This window comes from Eptatretus burgeri, chromosome 13 (genome assembly GCF_056783735.1).
Source record: "Eptatretus burgeri isolate ZD-2024b chromosome 13, Ebu_testis_v1, whole genome shotgun sequence".
Lineage (NCBI taxonomy): Eukaryota > Metazoa > Chordata > Myxini > Myxiniformes > Myxinidae > Eptatretus > Eptatretus burgeri.
Window position 1 is genome coordinate 24,110,499 of NC_140973.1, and position 24,156 is coordinate 24,134,654.

General features: G+C 44.1%; 1 protein-coding gene across 2 annotated transcripts in view; it reads left to right on the forward strand.

Moving 5' to 3' along the window:
- Positions 1 to 24,156, forward strand: part of LOC147014076 (polycystin family receptor for egg jelly-like) — a 127,840-nt gene that overhangs the window by 56,333 nt on the left and 47,351 nt on the right. For both annotated transcript variants that reach the window (XM_085851700.1, XM_085851702.1), the window contains exons 12-16: positions 2,422 to 2,676; positions 6,293 to 6,463; positions 10,523 to 10,683; positions 14,193 to 14,345; positions 18,664 to 19,156. In XM_085851700.1, coding sequence (XP_085707826.1) covers positions 2,422 to 2,676; positions 6,293 to 6,463; positions 10,523 to 10,683; positions 14,193 to 14,345; positions 18,664 to 19,156 — 1,233 coding nt within the window. The remainder of the gene's footprint in view (positions 1 to 2,421; positions 2,677 to 6,292; positions 6,464 to 10,522; positions 10,684 to 14,192; positions 14,346 to 18,663; positions 19,157 to 24,156) is intronic.

The window sequence follows — 24,156 nt, forward strand, 5'->3', positions numbered from 1 at the left end:
AGAGATGACTGCCTTTACTGCTCCATCAATGCTATTCCAAAGACGTGGCCATAATAACATAGTGTATTAATAAAATATGATGTGCAAGTGTTGTGCAGCAAAATCAGCCCACACGTAACTCCCAATACCACAGCAAGGTAGAAATTAGTTATCTTGTGATCTAGTGAAATGATTGTGGATATCAAGGACTGCTGTAAAGTAAGATGAAAAGACTCGTGGAAGAAGATTGCTGATATGCTTATGCACATAATTCTCCCTGTATGTAATTTATTCATGTCAATAAGTGTGAAAAGAGGTGCAGTGTGGTCCTGTGGATGAGAAAGGGTACAGATCTTTATCTGTAGCATGCTTTTGAATAACTGAGAGTGAGTGTAACTGATTGTTACTAGAGCGTGTTGTTGTTCATGATTTACTTTTTTTTCAGAGTGAAGACGAGTGTTATTACAGCGCATGCGCTGTATACAATTGCACCGAGTTTGAAATGTCCCCGGTGTCTACCACGTCTCCGGTGTCCCCTGTCCCCCCCCCCCCACGTGCCTCAAGACAGCCAATGACGGCCGTCCGGTAGATGCAGTGCGTAACCTTGACGGAAATGGCGAGAATTGATGGAAATACCCGAGTATTTCAATGGAAATTTGTGAAACTAATGTGTTGTATATGTGAAAACCATTTCATTTATTGCTTGACGGGAAAAAAAAAACAAGAAACGCGCCCCTCTCATGCACGACCAAACGAAAGACGTCATTTCTGCCCACCATCGCATTTCGCGCCGAAAGACGTCATTTCCGCCCACCATCGCATTTCGCGCCGAAAGACGTCATTTCCGCCCACCATCGCATTTCGCGCCGATCGCCGAATGCTGAAAGCTAAGTTCTTATTATGCTATCATTCTTTTGTGGCCTCCTGCCACGCTGTATCAAACTATTTCATTCCTTCTGTTATATATAAAGGTGCTTATCACAATAATAACAAGATTTTTGCATTTCAAATATTAAGTACGCTTTTTAATTGTTTTTCAACTGAAAAAGCATAAATTGCATATTTTAACATTAGTGTACTCATTTGCCTCACCACACACGCTGTACTGAAGGATTTCACTTGTGTTGTTTGTATTTTTGAGGGTGAGGAGAAGAAAAGGATTGAGCTGAGGGATCAGAAGTAACAATACCTGGGAGAAAAGGAGCGAAAATGAGGAACGTGGGATAAAATAAAAAAAAACGAACATAACCTGGCTATGACCAGTTGGCTAGAATTTGCCAGGATATGAAGTTGATGATTCACTTCATGGCTTAAGCACTCAAGCAAACACTCCAACAAAATGGTTGATGAGGAACGGCTGGCTTGGCAAGAGATAGCAAGCTGATTGGGAATGGGAGATACCCAGAAAAACAAAAAAAAATTGCGAATTTCTTCATATTTTCAGATTTCACTCCAGATTTCAACACTTATTTAGTCCACGAGATCCGATCCTCAAAGCCAAATACATATTTCGATGATATACTTTAATTAGTCCGTTAGAGTTCATCGGTGAAAATTGCATCATATAATGCATAAAATCGCTCCAAGCTCCTAATTTGAAAACTATCGCACCCACCAAAACAACGTACACCATGATTAGTGGGTATGAAGATCAGGCATTCAATGATATGAGTGAGGAAAGTGAGAAAAAAAATTGAGCACTTTATCATAAAGAAACTGTTATGGTCTGTACCAAATCAAGGCATTGTTGAGCAGGCCAAACAAAATAGTGGCTTAAGACCTCAGCAAGCTGAAAGAGGGCTGACCAAGATGATGCATCACCATCTTCGTAAGGCTTATTATTTTTTTGTGTGATGAGCACCCCCTAAATTATCTTCAAAAGGGGTGTTTAAATTTACCCAAACACCCAATTTTCACTCGTGTACTTCCTTGGTGTTTTCTTAGTATGCATGCAAAGTTTGGGGCCGCTAAGTTTAATGGTTTTGGAGTTATGGAGGAGACACACTGACATTTATTATAATGGTATTGTTTTATAACATGATATTTGAGTCGAACATTGTGAAAACTAATCCCACAAATGTAAACATTTCTCGATTAACAAAAAAAAGAAGAAAAGAAATATGTACACTCCTTATAAAACTGCATTCTCTTCTATTTTAAGCTGTGAGTATGAATAGAGAGTCTGAAGTTGAATGTAACAGTCGTTGTTTTAACTCATTTTTGTTTCACTATAATTACTGCAAGCTTCTGTAATCATTGTTGAGAGGTTTAGTTTTGTTTCTCACAAAAATATATTTTTGAGAGTAATAAGGAAATTAAGCCTCGTGAAATGGAATACTTTGTACCTGTAAGTTTTCAGAACTGTTACTAATCACTTGAATGCCTTTTAAACTTCAAACAATCTCAAAATATGTTTCTTATATACATTTTTTTTTGACACAGGCACATACCAACTCCACAGCCAGAAGAACTGTTTGTCTTTTGAACCGCAAATCTTATCCATCATCTGTTGCCGACTCTCCGATCACGATAAGTTCACAAGCATTTTTGCCAAATGCAATCAATTTCTATACTGTGTGGGACAAGTTTGACTTGAAAAACAATGGAGTGGTTTTTGCTACGGTTTTCACTCTGGTGGGAATATTTGTAATCTTTTCCATAATATGCAGAATCCATGACATGAGGGATCACAAAGAGGTAATGACATTATGTGGTCCTGTAAACCTCTGCAACAAGTTCTTGCCTCTAAAAATGTATTTAAAACACTCCATAGAATTGTATAAATGTTTTAGTAAAGCAGTTTAAATAGTTCCAGAATGGCCTGGTGTTGGTTTAGTGGTTAGGGTGGCTGGCTTGGGATCTTAGCATCCTGAGCTTGAGCCGTTTTCCAGTGAATTAACACCAGGTGGGGTTGACTCAGCCTGTCACCCTTCCAAGGTCAGCAAAATGAGTACCTGTGTACTTGTATAGGGGCACAACATCAGTGGCATAGTTGTTCCCCAACAAAATGAAAGCTACCCAGCAACCAAGCTGCCTTACCTAACTCGGCCAAACCAAGAAGAAGAATGGTTCCAGAATCAATATTTCCACAACTTTATACAATTCATAGTAAATTGATCATTTGATGATGTCATTTTCACTGCATTGGAATGATCCTTCTCTGATGTTGATTTTTCTTCTCACGTGTTCATACACTATATTCTGCTTGTTTATTTATAAATCATACATTATAACACAGAACAAGTTTATTGTATAAAAAATATTGTGGAATTAATTTTGTACAATACCGTTTTATGTTTCGAGTAGTTTTTGTTTAAACAAGTTAAAAAGACATAAAGCCAGCCACCCTAACCACTAAACCAACACCAGGCCATTCTGGAAAAAAAAGCCCCCATTGTTTTAGTAATTTTGTGGTGTGGAGTTAACGGGCTAGCCCATATGTATGTACAACTAAAAAGGCCACCAGTCTACCAGTCGGTCATCATTCATCAGATCGCAAAATAAAGTGAGGTGCACGTGTATGCCATCATGTACTGTGCTTTCGCCAAGTTTGAACAAAATCAGATCATGCATATCTGAGAAATGGTTGGGTACACATTGAACTAGCAAAATGGCCACCAGTTGGCTATCTTGGATCTGATCTCACAAAAAAAAATGAGGTGCATATGTGAGCTATCATTCCTTCACTGGCTGCCAAGTTTGAACAACATCGGTAAATGCATGGTTAAAAAAAGGTTAAATGGTTAAATGTGTTAAATGAAATGGTTAAAAAAGTGTTCAACACTGAGTTTTTTTTACAACTTAAATGGCCATCAGTCAGCCATGTTGGATCTGATGCCGAAATAAAATGACGTGCATACGTACGCCATCATTCATTATCTGTGTGCCAAGTTTGAACAAGGTCGGTAAATGCATATCCGAGAAATGGTTGAGGACGTGTTCAACATTGGGTTTTTTACAACTAAAATGGCCACCAGTCTACTGGATGGCCATCTTTGATCAGATCACAAAAGAAAGTTAGGTGCAAGTGTATGCCATTGTGTACTGTGCTTGTGTCACCAAGTTTGAACAAAATCGGACCAAGCGTGTCGGAGAAATAGTTGGGGATGCATTTAAGTAACAAAATGGCTGCCAGTTGGCCATCTTGGATCTCATCTCGGAAAAAAATGACGTGATGTAAAAAAAAGGAATGATGTAAGGCATCATTCCTAATCTGTGTGCCAAGTTTGAACAACACCGGTAAATGCAGGTTCGAGAAATGGTTGAGGACGTGTTCAACATTGGGGTTTTTCTTTTTTACAACTAAAATGGCCATCATGGATCTGATCTTGAAAAAAAAAAAGACGTCCTTATGTATACCATCATGTGTTGTCTTTGTGTGAAGTACAAATAAAATCGGCCCATGCATGTCTGAGATATGGTTGCGGACGCACACACACGCACACACAGACACAGAAATTGAGACCGAATCCTATGGGGGCTAATAATACAAATATAAAAAACAAAACAAATTGCATTTGTTTAAAAGGATTGTTGACAGATGGCATTTGCAGACCATTATCCTTTTTTCCAAACTCCTTTTTTTGCTTTTTTACAGGAGTGAGGCTCATGGAAGGGCAAGGTAGATCTGACAATAGGATAAACATCAAGGGAATGAATGAATAGGATAAGAGGGAAGGGAGGAAGAGAAGGAACACTGGAACTAGCAAGTGAGATATTTAGGTTAGAAAAGGTTAATGGAGGGTAATAAAGATAATGGAACAGATTTGGAGATAACAAGTGAGCGTGGTGCATTGGTTGCTTGAAGTCCCGGAGAGAAGAATGAGACAGAACAGCCTCTGGAAGGTGGTTCCATAGACAGGAGAAGTGAGCAATAAGAGAGTTGAGGTGTGCAGCCCTCCTTGATTTTGTAAGTTTAACTGAGGGGGTGGGGAAGGGGTTCCTGAGGAACACATGCATCCCAGGGTAGATAGGGAGTGTTGGATGACTGAGAGAGCAGAGGGAGCAATATTGAAGTATAGATGGTAAATAACAGAGAGACTACCAACATGTCTGCGATGTAAAAGCAACAAACCTTGTGGTTTGGTCTGATCATGGGAGATTCGAATAATTTTGAGAGATTTAAATTCCACATATTCCAGGAGAGATGTCCTGTTGGGGTGCCAGCTGAGAGTGAAGAGCAGGACTCCATTGAGCATGAGACAAAGACTTTGTAGAATGTGAGTAGCTCTGATTTTCCAAGGCAACACTTGCATCGACAGAGGATGCCCCATCTGCGGCTGGCTTTTGAGGCCAGCTTTGCTGTGTGGTCAAGCCAAGGAAAGGTCATGGCTGATGGTGAGTCCTAAATCTTCAAGAGACTGAACATCTTCCAGTGGATGACCAAGGAAATAAATAGTTGGGAATGTTTGACAATCCCTCAACAGGGATCGGATGAGACTGAGATTTTCCAGCATTGAAGGACATCCCTTTATCAGACAAGTATCTAATGAGAGAGAGAGAGAGAGAGAGAGAGAGAGAGAGAGAGAGAGAGAGAGAGAGAGAGAGAGAGAGAGAGAGAGAGAGAGAGAGAGAGAGAGAGAGAGAGAGAGAGCTGCTATGTACCTAGAAGAGTGATGGGATACAGTATGACACGATGTGAAGTGGACTATAAAAAGGAAAAGGGGGGTTTCTAGAACAAGTTTATTTGAAGACCTAATTACAGCTAGCATATGCCTTGCACTGTATACAACAACAACCACAAATATTTTACGTCCATTTTCCATTTTTTTTTCAGCGGGTTTGTCGATATGTGGCATTCATCGGATCCATACAGATGTATCCAATGCATAAGTGTTGTGAAAACTCAAACGTTCCATATCTTTCATAACAGTTTTTATTCATGCTTTTTTGGAGAACATACCACCCAAGTCTTCTCTTCCTAAGTTCTTCTGCTCTTCACTTCTTAAGTTCTTCTTTTATATGTTCCTGATTTCTGAGCTTGGAATTCTTTCTTTTCGGAGATGATGTGTTCATCAGCCAAATACCTTTGCCTTTAACGTGTGTAAAATTTATTTGCAATATTGTTATATAAATGAAAATAGATTTCCTTTCAGTAAAGTTGAGCAGATGGTGAAAAGTGGTACTTGAGGCAAAGACGATATTGAATGCATGAAATTCATGTTTAGTGGGTTTCAAGACTAACTTATGGGGTGACATTGCACTTTGCTGGAGTTTTTTTCTCTTTGTAGATGTTGTTTCGTCATTATTTTTAAACTATGTAGAAAATGTACTATGATCTTCTTTTACCCTGCTGGTTTTTTTTTTTTTGCAGTGGCAGATTTTACCATTGAAAGATAATCTCAAATACAACAAATACAGCTATTTGATGACAATAACAACTGGAATTTATAGACACTCTGGTACAATGTCCAATGCTTTTTTTGAGCTGGAATTTGAAAGAGGTAAAACTGGAGCAAGGCAACTGGACAATGGATATTGTAAGGTACGTAAATGTTGTCAAAATGTTCCAAATATGACTAGAAGGGCACTCGATAAAGCACATACCTCCGCCATGCAACTCCTGATCCATTGAACATATCGGGCCCGTTACATTTTTTAGATATCGTGCTATGGTTTTGGCCCCATCTCTTAAGGTAAAGAATCACTTTAAAATTAAAAAAAATCTCGCATCCAGATCTGGAATCGGATCTTCACCAAAATCAAATCACATCGTACTTGTCACACACCCAATTTGTTCACAACTTTTTGAGATATTGTGCTATATATCATTTTCGCCATAATCTCTCAATGGTGAAGAATCATTTCGAAATCGGCCTGGTGTTGGCTTATTGGTTAGGGTGGCTGGCTTGGGATCTTAGGGTCCTGAATTCAAGCCCTGTTTTCCACTGAATTAACACCAGGTGGGGTTGATTCAGCCTGTCATTCTTCTGAGGTTGGTGAAATTAGCACCAGTATACTGGTAATGGTTATTGCATCAGTGGCACAGCAGCTCCCCCAGCCAATGATTCTACTTGCAGCCTTGTGCTGCACATAGAGTAGGAGGAAGAGGAGGAGTGAATGGATCAGGACAAAAGGAACAGGAGATATATTTATATATATATTTTTTTATATACATACATATATATATATATGTATATATATATATATATATATATATATGTATATATATATATATATATATATATATATATATATATACAGTATATATATTGTTGCGAATTCGCGCCCGCCGGCGTGCGAGCGGCCACGTAACTCGAATCGCGGCATGTCGCCCACCGGATGGATAATTCCGTCGTGACCCTCTCGGACTAACGCCGGGAACTAGTCACGGGTGGGCCTTTCGGCCTCACCACGATTGTGCCAATCGGCCCCCCGCGTGGGATAGGGTTGTTCGCCAAATTCGACCTACCTAAGTACCCACACGGAGGGTAGACCGGGCGATCGCACCTCGCCGCAGGTCGACCCCGGACACGGGCCACTTAAGCGACCCGTTCCGTACTATCGGGATAACCGAGTGGTGCTATCGTCAACCTCGACGGTTCCGATTAATTATCGGGCGTATGAAGCCCACTACCAACCCTTTACGTGAAGTAAGATGGAGATTCAATTAAAGAAAAGACGAAGCGAAACGGGAAAAACAGTTCAACATGAGGCACATTTATTCCGCGGCACACGGATAGCACACATATACAATTACAACAATTATGCACCAAAAGCAATTGCAACAAAAGAAACACAACAATGCAGATCTACTACCGACTACGCGAGCACACGGCAACACTTACACAGTTTTACTTTACAGACGGCGCCGACAACACATATACTCAAAAGCAAAAGAAAAGGGCCACCCTCAACGACAAGGGGGCAGACGTGGTCTGTGAGCGCGAGACCGGGCGGAGCCTACCCATCTTGTGATGAGCCGCAAATGTCGCAGCGGTGCCCCGACTCCGCGCTCCTCCGCGGGTTTCGTTGGCACTGATTGGAATGGGGTGGGAACGGGGCCCCCTTTCCGCACTATCTCAACGTGTGGGGGGGGGCAAGGGGGGAATTGTTGATGCTCTGGGGAAAGAGGATAGCTGGCTTGCTTGGGTCCCGCGACGGGCGACTCCACTGCGACCTCGACCGGGCTCCCGGCTTCACCTCTCTGCAGCTCCCCGACAGACTCCGAACCCCGACAGACTGACTCTCCTCCAGACCCGTCTTGACTGCTACTGCCACACTCCGCCGCTGCCACACTTCGCCGCCGCCACACCTCTCCAACTCGCCCGAGCCCAAAACTGACTGAATTCGCCCAGCGCTCGGCGCTTTATAGTATGGCAGGAGATCCCATATGCAAATTTCCGGATCAGGATGAGCTCGGGGGCGGAGCCACGCTCTCCCATTGGACGGAGGAAAAGTGGGCGTGAACCTCCCCTGATCCTCAAATTTGCATATATCGATTGTACTCCGACGCGCCTGGAGGCGGGGCCAAATCGCCCCGCGCTTGCTGATAGGACGGATCGGAAGTGGGCGTGTATCATTCCTGATCTGACTTTTCCTCGGAAAGGCCGCTTTTTGCACCCGCTGCTCGGCGCGCGCCCTGTACGAGTCCAGGACTGCCTGACGCTCGGTGCCCACAAGCGGTGCGGGAATGGCCGCAGAAGGAGAGGCGAAGGTGGTGGAGGGTCTAAAGTGGCAGTCCCTGGCCACGGTGACACTTGGAATGGCGGTGATGCGATGGTTGCGGGATGGTGTGCTGTGAAGGTAAAGGTCGTGGCTGTTGGCGTTGTTGTTGTGGTGAAGCGGCGTTGCGGTTGGTGGTTGTTGTGTGATGGCAGTTGAGACGTGGTTGGTTCAAAATAAAGATAGAACAGAAAAACGGCTATCTTAAAGGGTCGCAGCCCGAATGAATCACATTTATTCCCTCTAAACAACGGGTTTGGGGCTAACTACACATGTACTTACAGAGATATCTCACCTACAGGACCTGAATGGTGGTTTGCGAATTTCCTCAACCACAACAATATACATATATATACATATATATATATATATATATATATATATATATATATATATATATATATATATATATATATATATATACATATACACATATATATATATATATATATATATATATGTATATAGATGTATATATATATACACGAGATGTGTTCAAAAAGTATCCAACCTTAATTTTTCGTGCGTAAACAAATGAAGCTAGGGAGGCGTGGTTTGGTACACGTATGTAGGCGATCCTAATTCGTATGCGTGAATATTTTCCCGCCTGCAGAAGCTGTCAGTTGCCGACAGACCGCCGATGAGTGAGGAAGTGTAAGTGAGCGCTATCGGATTTTCGTTTTTGACAAAATGATGGAAAAACTTGAACAACGCTAAAGCATCAAATTTTGTGTAAAGCTTTGCGATTCCCAAGTGGAAACGATCCGCAAGATTCAACAGGCCTTCGGGAACGAAGCAATGGGCACCACACAGATAAAAGAGTGGTACAACCGCTTCAAAGATGGTCGCACATCAGTGGAAAGTGAAGCACGTTCTGGTAGGCCCTCAACATCCAGAAATGAGATCGTCATTGACCAAGTGAGGACCCTGCTGATGCAGGATCGTCGAATCACGATCAGAGAACTTGCAGATGAGGCGGGCGTCAGCATTGCATCCGTTCATTCCATTGTGACTGAGGATTTGGGCTGAAGGAGAATCTCAGCGAAGTTCGTGCCAAAGCTGCTAACGATCGAGCAGAAGCAACTCCATTTGGAGATCGCACAGGACATGCTGAAGACTGTGAACAGCGATCCCAACTTCTTCAACAAAGTGATCACTGGCGATGAGACCACAGTGATCCGTCATTTTGTCAAAAACCAAAATCCGATGTCGCTCACTTACACCTCCTCACTCATCGGCGGTCTGTCGGCGACTGACAGCTTCTGCAGGCGGGAAAATATTCACGCATACGGATTAGGATCGCCCACATACGTGCACCAAACCACGCCTCCCCAGCTTCATTTGTTTACGCACGAAAAATTAAGGTTGGATACTTTTTCATCACACCTCGTACGTAGATATATATATATATATATATATATATATATATATATATATATATATATATATATATATATACATATATATATATATATATATATATATATATATATATATATACATATATATAGCACCATCAGTGAAGTTGAAGGATAAGATAGAGGGAGACTTGGAAAACAATGGGTGTCGAGAGGAATGGGTAGCATCATGGGGTAAACAAGATGGATTCTGAAGGAAACTCTCAGGAGAGCAAAACTGGAAATTTGGAAGGATTGCTTGGGGTAGGGGGTTAACAAGAGTCGAAAATATTTCACCCCTTATCTGCTTTGTTGTTTCTCAATTAGCTTTTTGTTTTTCATGTACTGGTTATCCTATTTCTTTGACTCGTTTTTTTTTTATCAGTGAATAAGTAATACATTAAATGAATCATACATCAGTTGAACAATGAGTTTTCAGTTTAATGTTACAGGTTTTGAAAGAAGCTCATCTTTTGTGACAGGGCTTCAGGCGTGGTGGTATGCGCACCTTTACCTTTACCATACCGATGTATATGGGCAAGCCACAAAAAATCAGCCTATGGCATGACAATTCTGGTAAAGGAGCGAAGCAAAGCTGGTTTGTGAATGAAATTCTCATTGTTGATGACCAGAGGCAAGAAACGTAAGTATGGGGTTTATGTGCAACACAATATAGTCATTCAGAGGGAAAGCCTTTGAGACAAATCTCTTTGAATTACAAGTAGGGGACCCCTTCTCCGTGAACCATGGGGAATTAGGCTTCCTGTTTTTGTTGATTTTTCTGGATTTCGGGTCACTATACCTATCTGTACAGAACTGGTGATATCAGCCTTATGAATTATTTGATGGAGGCCTCCTCGGCTTCCTGGTCGGCTGAGGCTTTTTCACGACAGACCTTAAGCAAACGTAGCCCACGTCTCTTCCGGAATTTGTTGAACCACCCATCAAAATCAGCCTATGGCATGACAATTCTGGTGAAGGAGCTAAGCAAAGCTGGTTTGTGAATGAAATTCTCATTGTTGCTGACCTAATTCATCGTGAAAATGTTAAGCCTAATTCACACTGCGATGTTTGGCCTAAGTTATCATGAAAAGTTTTCGCTTGTGCCATGATTATTGCACGATCCAAGGGAAAATTCTCTGAACGGCGCTGCCTGATCCACACCATCAAGACATTATCGACATCAGCGATCTTCGACTGATATGATGTTTGCCTTTTGTCAATTAGCTTGGACACATCACTCTCACCATAAAAATGTAATATCTGCTCCTTCTGTTTATTTAGATCATAGACTGTCGATGTACCAACGCCATACTCCTCACTCAGGCGTTTCACCGAAACACCCATGTCATGCTTCCGCAACAACTCCACTTTTTGCTTTTAATGTTGAGCAATAAATGCTTCCTTTTCGAAGCACCACTAGTTCGTCCAGATGTTGAAGGCCTTTAAGACATGATTGCGATACAGGAGGAATTGCACAAACACAATTATGCATACAAAACGATAGAGCACCATGCTGTGGTGGTGGTCGTATGGCAGCTTAGCTGCCGGGGTAGCTATCATTTCTTGAAGCGTGTCTGTGTCGCTGATGCAGTGCCACTCCACCAGTACACACACTGGAACTGGTACCCATTTCACCAACCTCAGAAAGATGACAGGCTGAGTCAACCCCCTGGTGTATTAATTCAGCGGCTGACGGGGCTTGAACTCAGGACCCTAGGATCCCAAGCCACCACGCGAACCATTGAGCCAACACCAGGCTCCACCATGCTGTGATGCCAAATCGGATAGACACGCCACTTCACAGGGTCATCTTTAGTGGTTGTGAAATGCCACTTCCATGGCACTAGCTTTTTCCCGCTAAATTGTTGGGCATTGGGTGATTAACTTTTCAGAATGCTTGCACAATAAAGGGGTTAAAAAAAACTTGTAGGACTGTGGAGTTTCAACATTTTGCCGGTTTTCTGTTCTTTCCGATTTTTGGGTTACCGAATAAGGGGTCCCCGACCTGCAATAACAAAGAGATGACACACTAAACTAGAAGGGCACTTGGTAGAGCACATACCTCCGCCATGTAATGCCTGATCCACGAGAGCATATCAGGCCCAATACATATTTAAAATATCATGCTATACAGTACTAAATCGTTTTTGGCCCTATCTCTCAATGGTGAAGAATCACTTAAAAATTAAATAATTTTCGTATCCAGATCCGGATTCGGATCTTCACCAAGATCGAATCAATTCGCCGTGGTCACACACCCAACCTGTCCACCAAGTTTCATCTGAATATTCTTTTTTTTTTTTCCTTTCGACTTTTCCCATTTTTACTTGGGGTCACCACAATGATGGTTGATCATCCTTCGCCGTTTCCTCCTGTCTCTCGCCAATTCTTATTCCAATCCCAAAACTTGTAAATCTCTCATCACCGCTTCCTTCCATCTGGTGTTTGGCCTTCCTCTTCTCCTTCTTCCTGGCAGTTTCATCTCCATCACTCACGTCACCACATATACACTCACATTCTCTCCTCATCAAATGACAAAACCAATTTGATCTCTTCTCGGGTACTTTCTTCAATGTTTCCACAATCTTTACTGAACCCCTGATGTCCTGCTTCCTAATCCTGTCCTTTCTTGTTACTCCACACATCCATCTCAGCTACCACATCTCATTTACATCCAGTTTCTGTTTCTCTTTCATTGATGTTGCCCAAGTTTCCGCACTATATAACAATGCCGGTCTCACAACTGTCTTGTAATCCTTTCAGTTTCAGTGGAACTTTTCTATCGCACAACACTCCACCGTACTTCCTCCAACTATTCCAACCATAACTAATCCGTTGTTTAATTTCCATATTTTCATCTTCTGTCACCACTGACCCCAGATACTTGAAGCTACCCACTTTCTCCAGATCTGATCCACTTCCCGAGGCTCAAATTGACAATCCACATGTTATATTGAGTTTTTGGTCGACTGATCTTCACACCCCTATCGTCCAACCCTTCTCTCCATTTCTCACGATACTCAGTCATATTATTATCATCCCCACCACATAACCCAGTGTCATCTGTATGGGCTGACAGAATGGTCTAGACTCTAGAGGTACAAGAAGTACACATACTCATCTCTAAGCTGTCAAGCCTGGGTTTGAATCTTGACCCAGCTATAAACTGTCATCCCAGTGTTTCACAGACAGGGTGATTCATCAATGTGCGTACTGTCCCTCGGATGGACATTAAACGGGTGTCCCGTCTGCCAGCATTCATTGGTGGAAGTTAAAGGTTCCATGGTGTCCTTTACGAAGAGTCGGTGAGCTCTCGCCGCCACGAAGGCCAAATTCCAAATTCCTACTCTAACCAGCAGAGGGCATTGCATCAGCAGCATGGTCATATCCTCAGCTAATGCTGCGACCCTGCAGCCTTGTGCTGCATACGAATGAAGAAAAATGTCATCTCCAAACACCATCCACCGAGCAAGTGAGACACTTCCTGCCGCCCCTGCTCAGTTTGAACATCCATGACAATCAGGAAGAGGAAGGGGCTCAGTGTCGATCATTTGTGCAATCCAACTTCAAAACTCTCACTCTCTCCCACACTGCTTCTTACTCTTCTCTGGCACTCCTTCTACATGTCCTGCAAGAGTCGTACATACTTCTCAGGACTCCAAGAATTCTTGCACATCTCCTGACTTCCTCCCGAGGCACATGATCATAAGCCTTCTGTATATCAATGAATACAAACTTTATGTTGCTTTGATCTTCCCGTTATTTCTCCATCACTTGTGTCAAAACAAAAAGATAATCTGTGGTGCTTCTTCCCGGCATGAATATGTTTAGATCCTGGGAATAGTTTTCATGTTTGACTTGAAATGCTTCGGCTTATTAGTCTTAAAATACTAATTTGTTCCTCCTTTCTAATCGATGTGCTTATCATCTCTTGTATCTCTCTTCTGACTATGATATAGATACAGCTCTCTTGCCTATTTGCATCGTTTTTTTAAAAGAGTTGTTGTTTCCCCTTATGTAACACTTTTTCTCCCTTGATGCTGTGGATAAATGGTATTGGCTCTTGCTTTTCTGATGTTCTTTTATTCTGTTGTAATCGGTTGCTAACCATTAGGATGTGCTAATTGTGTGCTGCCTGCATTTTCCTAGTTTTCTTTTTGTTTTGAACAATTGGCTTGCTATAGAATATGGAGATGGAAATATATCAAGAACTGCTGAGGTTTGCAGCAATGAGATGCTTCTCAGTTTGAAGAGGGAATGGCCAAACCAATTGAAAAATTGTTTATCTGATTCACACATTTGGTAAGTACAGCTACAAATTGTTTGACCCGCTTCCTCCACATCCACTATTCATGTACCATGCTCAATACAAAGCGTCGGTTTTGATGAAGCAGTTTTTGACGAGGGCTACAATCCTGGACGGGATGCCACACCGACGCAGGGTATGCCACACATACTCACGAGAGAGAAGACCCTCTCGTGAGCAGGCGCTCGCTGCTCCTATGGTTGGCAGTGAGTGCCCCAGAAGCAGCGGGGGAAAGAGTGGCACTTGTATATGTGGAAGAATTGCGTTGCTCAACCGGTGGGTCACCCAGATATCTCAGATGGCAGAGCACTCGTACGGTTTTCCAGAGGACCTGGGTTTGATTCCTGGTCTGGTCCCATAATTCTTCCACATATATTTATAATGTTGGTTCTATCCTGTTCATTTCTAATTCTATTACTGCACCCCCTGTGGTGATTAATAGTGGACATGGATGTTCCCCCCACAGGTGGAAGACCCTCTTGTGAGCAGGCGCTCGCTGCTCCTATGGTTGGTAGTGAGTGCCCCGGAAGCAGCGGGGGAAAGACAGTGAGATGTATCAGTAGTTTATGATAATGCATGCATACATGGGTGCACCAGGGCATGGTTTAGCAGAGTCAAGTGGCCCATGTTTCGATGCTGTGCTGTGTTGTGCCTGTGTCTGAATGAAACCTGTTGTTTCCACTTCAGAGCCTCCATCCCTCTCTATTGAGTGCATTACAGTGGTATGGTTTGCCAGAGGACCTGGGTTCGATTCCTCATCTGGGCCTGTAATTTTTCCACATTTATTTATAATAGCATGACATCTCAAAAAGTTGTGTACAGATTCAGTTGAAACTTTGTGGACAGGTTGAGTGTGTGACAAGGACTAATTGATTCGATTTTGGTAAAGATCTGAATCCGGATCCAGCCGGATTCGAGAATTTTTCAGGTGATTCTTCACCGTTGAGAAATAGGGCCAAAAACGATAAATCGCACAATATCTCAAAAGGTTTCGGATGGATGCCACAGAAACATTGTAGATGAGTTAGGTGTGTCAATGGACTAATTGTTTCAATTTTGGGGAAGATTCAAATCCGGATCCGGACAGGACAATTTCTTTAGTGATTCTTCACCATTGAGAGATGGGCCAAAAACTATTTATAGCATGATATCTCTAAAAGTTATGGATGAGTTATGACAAAACGAGGTGGAAGAGTTGGTTAAGTATATGCTTCCACTCCACTCCTACCTCATGTTTATATGTATACTGTACCGTCCACCTAACAGTGATGACTCCATCTGCACCTCACTATCCGAAAACATGGACCAACTTCTATCTTCTCATCCAAACTCTCTCTTCCTCATATGTGGTGACTTCAATTGTCAGCATGCCAGTTGGCTAGGTGTGGGTACCTCTCTCACCTGTCATGGAACTTCAGCAAAAGCTTTCTGCAACTCATTGGGACTGACTCAATCGGTCAACTTCCCGACCCGGATCTCAACCAATGGTACTCCATCTCTTCTGGATCTGATTTTGACAAATTTCCCTGACAATATCTGCTGCTCTTTCTCCGCTCCAATCGGTTCTTCTGACCACGTCCTTGTCAAAGTGGACATCTCTCTGGCTCTTATCAGAGAACCACCTCACCGCCGTCGAGTCTGGCATTTCACTCAAGCCGACTGGCAGGGTCTCCGAGCAGCCATCAAACTTACAGACTGGTCTCCTATCGCTACTTTCTCAAACATCAACTCATCCTGGGAATTCTTTCAAAGAAACTTGCTCTCACTCATGCACAGATTTATCCCCTCTCGTCTTCAGTTGTCCTACCCTTCCTCCCGCTCTTAGTTCACTGAAGCTTGTGCCGAGGCAGTTGTCCTGAAACAACTTGCCTTTGCCTCATGGAAAGCAAACCCAACTGAGGGTAATCTCAGTTCCTTCGATAAAACTTGGAACAAGTGTGTATCTACCCTCAGGAGAGCCAGAAAACAACATCTTTCTAAGCTCAAGTCTGAACATTCAAACCTCTCTCCCTCCTCAAAATCCTAGTGACATCTAATCAAATGTTTCTGGTGTATGTTCCCCCTCCATCCCCTCCTTTACCTCAAATGGCCGCACTACTAACACCGCACGTGAAAAGGCTGAATGCCTAAACTCGGTGTTTGCAGCTAAATCTTGTGTCCAAAACCCATCACTTTCTCTACCCACTTTACCCAGTCGCACCCAACTGTCCCTTGACTCTGTGTCCTTTTCTCCTGACAAGGTGGAGAGCTTGCTCTCAAACCTCAACTCAGATTCTGCAACCGGTCCAGACGGCATCAGCCCACGTGTCCTCAAAGCCTGCTGTTCTGCTCTTGCTCACCCTCTCTCTGTTATAGTCACCCTCTCATTTGCTCAAGGCCATCTGCCATCTGCTTGGAAATCAGCAAACATCACTGCCCTGCATAAAAAGGTGCAAAAACAGATCCCTGTAACTACAGACCAATCAGCCTTCTCCCAATCATCAGCAAGGTTATGGAATCCATCATCACTTCAGACATTAAATCCTTCCTCTTCTCCAATAGCCTGATTTCCGATTATCAATTTGGTTTCAGACCAGGTCACTCTACCCTGGATATGCTGCTTCTGCTCTCCCAACAATGGATGGAGGTCCTCAATGCCAGACAGGAAATCCGAGCCGTATCCCTGGACATATCACGTGCTTTTGACACGGTCTGGCTCCCTGCCCTGCTCACCAAACTCTCTTCCCATGGTATCCAAGGCCATCTCCACTCATGGCTCGCAGACTTCCTCTCTTGTCGCAGTCAACGTGTGGTCCTAAATGGAGTTCTTTCATCCCCTCTTCCTGTCCAGGTTAGAGTTCCTCAAGGTAGCGTTCTGGGCCCTGTTCTTTTTCTGGTTTTCATCAATGATCTCTCCAACTCTCTGGAAAATCCTCTCCATCTCTTTGCTGATGAGTCCACCCTCTGCCATACCATCGGTCATCCCTCAGACCAAGCTGTTAGTTGTATATATGGAAGCAGCTTCTTCGCTCACTGCAGATCTGGGTAAAATCACAAACTGGTCCAACACGTGGAACATGTCTTTCAATCCGGACAAATCTCACACTCTCACTCTCTCTCCGAAAGGACCGTTTAGAACCCCCCCCCCCCATCCACTTTCTCAACAATCGTCTGGAAGAAGTCCTTTCTTTCAAGCTTCTGGGTCTCACTATCTGGCATGACCTCTCCTGGGAAAGCCACATTTCAAACCTCCCCTCCAAAGCCAGTCGCCGACTGGGAATCCTCCATCGTGCAAAGTCCTTCCTCAGCCCACCTGAGCTCCTGACCACTTACAAAGCTTTTGTCCACAGCCTCATGGAGTACTGCTCTCTCCTCTGGGCTGGTGCTCCTGCCTCCAACCTTTCTCGGCTTCACACTGTGGAAACCAAGGCATTTTGGATCATTGGCATCTCCCGCGATGAGGCTGTCTTTGGACCTCTCACTCTCTCACTGCAGGTTGGTCGGTGGTCTTTCTGTCTTCTACCATCTCCTCTCCCCCCCCCCCTGCTCTCACTGCGATTTGTCCCCACCACATTTCTGCAGGGCGCTCAAGGTCTGCCAACAACCCCCTTCTGGTAAAACTACCAAAATCACGAATCACTGCTCACCTTCACTCTTTCTTTCCTCTTTTTCCCCACCTTTGGAATAAACTCCCTCACTCTATTCAATCCTATTCTTTCCTCCAGGCCTTCAAAACAGCTGTTCACCACCACCTCTTATCATCCCCCATCCAAATCCTCAATCTTTTCTACCCCCGATAATCCACCCAATCCCACCTCCTTCAAATTCCCTGCTTTCTTTCCTGAAATTCCCTGTAATGTCCATCTTGTATTCCCTCTGTTCCCCGCCCCCATCCCTCTCCCTTCCACAGATCTCCTTATGTCTCTGTTCCCCACTGTTTTGTCCTTCCCACTCCCTCCCCTCTTGTCTCTTGCTGTGCGTTGTGTGTTTGCTCTCACATGAGCCTTGACAAGGTATGCAAAAAAATTAAAAAGAAATGTTTTAAAAAGGTGACAAGAACAAGCTGATTTAATTTTGGTTAAGGTCCGGATTCAGATTCGACCTATCAGTGGGATGCAAAATTTAAACTGTTCAGCCTGGCGAGGTATGTGCTCTATCGAGCGTCGTTCTGTTTCGCCAAGTGTCACTCCATGATTGATTTTTTTATTTCTTTGTTAGCAATGGGTAAGGAGAGAGTGTAGCAACTGATTTCCAAAAAAACATGTTTTAATCCATAAATATAATACTGTACGTAGTCATCCATATCATATCTTTTTTTCTCTCTTTCCACCCAAGGATGTCTGTCCTCTTGCGTGTCACAAACAGTCGCTTCACGAGGCAAGAACGCCTTTCTGTTGGATTTTGCCTTCTGTTTCTCATGATGATCACCAATGCCATGTTCTTTGGCAAGAATGAGCAGATAAATGCTCAACTTCAGAACATCACACCCAGAACATGGCTAATTACAATCTCAGATATCTATATTAGTTTTGGCTGTGCCCTTCTTGAAGTCCCCATCAGCATGATAATCATGAATATCTTTCGCCGGCGTTTGCGAAGAAAACCCTTTCTTGCAACTCAGAGTCAAATGAAGTGCAAGCTTTTTTCAGGCCCACTTCCGTATTGGACAATCTATGTTGCATGGACACTTGTAATTTTGACGGTTTTGACATCTGGCTTCTTCACAATCCTCTACAGCATGGAATGGGGGGTTGAAAGGGCTAACCTGTGGCTTAGCCGGTTCTTGATGTCCTTTGGAGTGAACATTTTAGTTGCCCAGCCAACCAAAGTAAGTATGTATTAACACTCAGAATGCATGTGACTTTGTGGTATACATGAAATTTAACTAAGAAGTAGAGGAAGTGGAATGTTTATTGTCTATGTCCTAAAAATGGCAAACTTTGACCCCCAATTCTCTCCACTTCCTTCCCCCAATCCCCCCACACACTAAACTCCTCCCCATTTCCATCATCCCAATACACAAAGCAAGGATAGTCGTTACAGTATTTGCAATGAAACAGTCAAAAAAAATCATGCATGGGGGTAATTATAAGTAGTTGTGAACTCTTTATTACAGAAAATGAGTTTATTATTGTTATTTTGTATGCAGCCTGTGCTTGCTGGTTGTATCATTGCTAGGAGCATGGCTGTGCCACTGATGCAGTGCCCCCCTGTTTCCTGTAAGCTGGCACGCATTTTGCTGACCTCAGAAGGATGACAGGCTGAGTTAAACCACTTGGAATTATTTAACAAGCTGGCAGGAGCTCAAACTCAAGACCCTAAAATCTTAGGACAGCCACCTTAACCATTAACCCAACACCAGGTATAGTAAACGAGATAGAACAGAGACTGATGTAACTTCACCTTTTCATCAAGTCTGCCCCTTCTAAACATACACATCCGGCCCAATGATGTGGTTGAGCTTTGATGGAATTTGCATATAAATATTTCGGACAGACACACAACCATTTCATGACATGTATTGGACGTTCTTGTCATACTTCATATTAATGCCACTCAGACATTCGACAAGTTGTCCAAAGAGATGAAATTCACAAGGGGAAAAGTTTTGATGGTATTATTCAAAACTTTTGTCCTTGTGAATTTCAAAACAGTTAAACAAAAAAAAATAGACATGAATTAAAAATTGAATTAGACATTGATTGATTGATCAATGTAAAGTGATCAACCATCACCCAGAACGGGAATAATAAAAGCAAAGGGCACACATAATTTAAAAGGTGTGATTATCAGTGGTACTGTGGTAAAGTGGTAAAGCCAAACCATCTTCCATGTATACTACTAAGTGTGTGTGTGTGTGTGGGTGGGAGGGTGTCCTTCATAACTCCAAAACCATGAAACCCAGCGGCCCCAAACTTTGCATGCATACTAAGGGAACTCCAAGGTGGTGCATGAATGAAAATTGGGTGTTTGGGTTAATTTAAACACCCATATTGAGGATAATTAATGGCCTTATTTAATTATATCCTTTATCAAGGCTCATCCTTTGTCACCTTGCTGTTCCTCACTGGCTTCTTAATTCGCTATTTTTTTTTTGGCTTGCTCAACAATGCCTTAACTTGGAAAAGGCCGCAACAGTTTCTTAACGATAAAGTGCTCAATTTTTTTCTTTCGCTTTCCTCACTCACATGAATGAATATTGTGTTTGGGTAAATTTAAATCGTTTAAAAAAAAAAACCGTTTTGTCTACAAGCTTCCATGATGACACTGTGGCTCAGTTCTTCATGGGGACGTCTCCAGAGTTAGGAAGGCAAAAATAAGATAGATGATTACAATGAGTAAAAAATGTTTTCAGTGGTTACAATGCAATGAATCACTGCACCATGGCAGGATAACTGAGAGGTATGCATGTTCGCTCTAAGCTGTCTAGCCTAGATTCAAATCCCAACCCAGAGATTTATCAATGTGTGTTCCGTCTCTTGGATAGATGTAAAATTGGGTGGCACATGTGCTGGAAGCCCCCCTTTCCTCACACTCCCATCCCCTCTCCCACCCCATTCCCTCTCTCAAACTGACCCCTCTTCAACCCATACCCCTCTCTCACCTGACCCCTCCATCTCTCCAACTCCCACCCTCTGACCCCTTCTCTCTATCTCCCACCCCTTCCCCTCTGTGAAGGAGACTGTTAAGGACTGAGTTTATTTTTTAATTTAAAACAGCTTCCCCAAAGTGGAGCATGTATGAATCTGATTCGGAGTGAGCCAACCAGAGTGGTGCACAGGTCGCTGCATGTTCGATCATGCATGCATGCAGGCAGGCCGATACTAGGTAGATAGTGTGGATTTCAAATGTTCCCACCTGGTTATATGTAGAACCCAGTGGTTAAAAAGAAAATGTTGCTGTTTGGGTGTGAATTATTGCTCTTCCCTTCACCTCCCCTCCTGCTGCCTTCCCTTCACCTCCCCACCTACTGTCTTCCCTTCCTCTCACACTGCTTTCCCCACCCATCCCTTCAACCTTACCTTCTACCAAACCCCCTCCCCTCTCCACCCCCGTCCCCCCATGGACATCTCCCTGCAGTCTCCTCATGCTGTATTAATGTGCTGTTTTGACATGCCCCATTTTGTTGAATCCTGCATTACCCCCCCCACAAGTCCCACTACCCAATGCAAGTTGAGAGCTCCTCTTCCCTTTCCCCCTCAAGTCCCCCTTCCAAATGCAATTCCAGAACTACCTACCTCCCCTCATGCCTCCTAGAGTGTATAGTGATGTTTGGTGAGGCTTCACTCTCTCCACCCCCCATTACTCACTCTTAAACCCCTTTCCTAGCTCCCCCTTCATAGCTCCTCCCTTCCTCACCCCTCTGAGCTCTCCCACCCCTCCTTGCTCCCCCATCCCTCTTCTCTCCCCGCCTCCCTCCTCTCTACCCCCCTCCTCTCTCCCTCGCTCACTCCTTCCCATCCCCACTGTCCTCTCCCCTCCTTCCCCTCTCTCTCCCTCTTTCTCCTCCACCCTTAATACAGTTTACTGTTGTGGGGCCGGGCCTCGGCGGCTCCACCGAACACCCGGAATTTAGGTCGTACCTTTCAGATAAATCGGAAAGGTCACGGGTCCCTTATCGGACCGAAGATCGCCAATAGGTCGACCACGTGGGGAAGGGTCAATTGCCAATTTCAATGTACCTAAATACCCACGTCGTCCAAACTACCGGGGAAATTCACCCTCGGCAGGATCTGCGTGATCCGGGCCGTTACCGAGCCGAATCCGAGTCATACCCCGAGCGGAGGGTACCAGATTCCTGCCAGGCCAATTGCACGATTACGGCAACAATGAAGCCTCCTCATTCCCGTTCGCAGTGCGGCAAACCAATGGTGGAAAGGACAAGGACGAGCTGGTACATTCAACAAAAGGGGAATTTATTCACAATAATCGGGGGACGAGGGGAAGAATAATTGGGAGGGGAACACAGATCAGAGTTATCACGACTAAGCAAGGCAAATAATGTACAACAAAAGCACTTAACAATTCTACTTATAGACGGGGCCCACGGACACACACACGCACACAGATACCCAGAAATGGACCCCGTCGGGTCTTTATTGAAGGCTTCCAGCTCGAGGAAAGGGTGAACTGGAGACCAGAGCTATCTTGGATCTGTCCACCTCGTGTGGTCTTCGACGTTCTGGATCGGCGGGACTCGAACCCACAGCAACAATGCCACTCCAAGTACCAGTGACGGAGGATGAAGGACGGACGCCAACCAGCGTGGGCAAGGCAGTGAATGCCAGCAGGCAAGGCCAGGTGACCCAGGACGATCTGGCAGACAAACCCCAACTCCAACTACTTCCAGTTGGATCGCGCTGAACAATTATTCACTCTCCGTCCAGGGTGGAGGGGACTCCCTCTCGTAACCCCCCCCCCCTTACTGGACGGTTTTGGCACATGATCCGCTCATTGCCCCTGTGATTGGCCAAAAGGGGCATCAAGTCCACTGATTGGACCGGGGGGGGGGGGGGCGTGGCAGGCGTTACGACGGACCGCCCCTCAAACAGGAAGAGGAGTAATATTGTCCTGCGTTGGCTCTCATTGGCCGAATGACGGCAAACTCGCTCGCATCTCTCTGATTGGTCGAGAGAGATGCCAAGTCCTTCTTGAACTCCGCCCACCGCGAGCATTATGGCGTCAGGATGGAGCGAAGGTGTTGTTGTTGTGAAAGCGAAGATGTAAAAGAAAACCCTGACTATCAAAATAACTCCGCAGCGCATGAACATTTAATCACCCATTAGACAAAGGGGATGGATTCTAACTATACACATATACTTAATGAAATAACTGAGCTACGGGGACATGTCTGTTGTGTGCTCATGGCTGCCAGATTCGTAACAATACCCCCGTCAGCGAAGCGACGGGCTGTATTTGCTGGTATTTAATATTTGTCCAAGCATTCACTACATATTAAAGTTTATTCTTCATAAAAATACATTCTATAAAAAAAGATTCTGGCCCCTACCTGCATGTCTTCAAAGGTCTGCTGCAAAGTCTTGAGAAAGATGGAAATACAGTAAGACCCTGACATTCGTGTAACTGCTAACGGTTTGTATGTGTAACTGTTAATGGACCAATATTGTATTTGATCTGCCTCCTGGCTCCTCTGCCCATTCCGCACTCCTCTGTGGACTCCGTTCCGCTCGCTCCACCAACGAGGTACACACCGTGACCACAATCAAGAACGAACCGAACGCCAGCCAGAGAATTTGCAATGCGCAGCCAGAGAACCGAGCTTCCGAGCGAACTGAGCTCCAAACGTGTGGAACGTACAGCACTTTATAATCCCCTGGTGGGGCGGAGTTTTTGAAGTGGATCAGGATGAGCTGTTGGTGTTTTCTAGTGCTTCCAATGGTGTCTGGAGAATAACCCCGATACTAGGTTCGCCCATGCATGGGTACAGCCGCGAAGATGTCGCCATTATGCTCTGAGCTTCCTCACGCAAGAGAGCTCCAATATGAACATGGCACTGGGGTATTCAGTTGTGCTGTCCAGCCACCCAATGGAGGCCATAATTGAGTGGAGTGCTTTGGCTATCCATACAATATTGAACAGAGTTCAGCGCACACTTGCGCTCCGATTTGGATGTGTGAACATCCCAAATCCGAATGCCAGTCATGGTACGCTATACTCCTCCATTCCCTGTTGGTCCAAAGTGGAGTGGTGGTCATCGGTGGTGACTGTGATCAAGGCATTTGTAGTGACAGCGTAGTGGTGAGTTATGGCTTGGTAGTTTGTGGTGGCTGGAGGCATCATGGTCGTTTGTTGTGGTTGAGGCGGCAA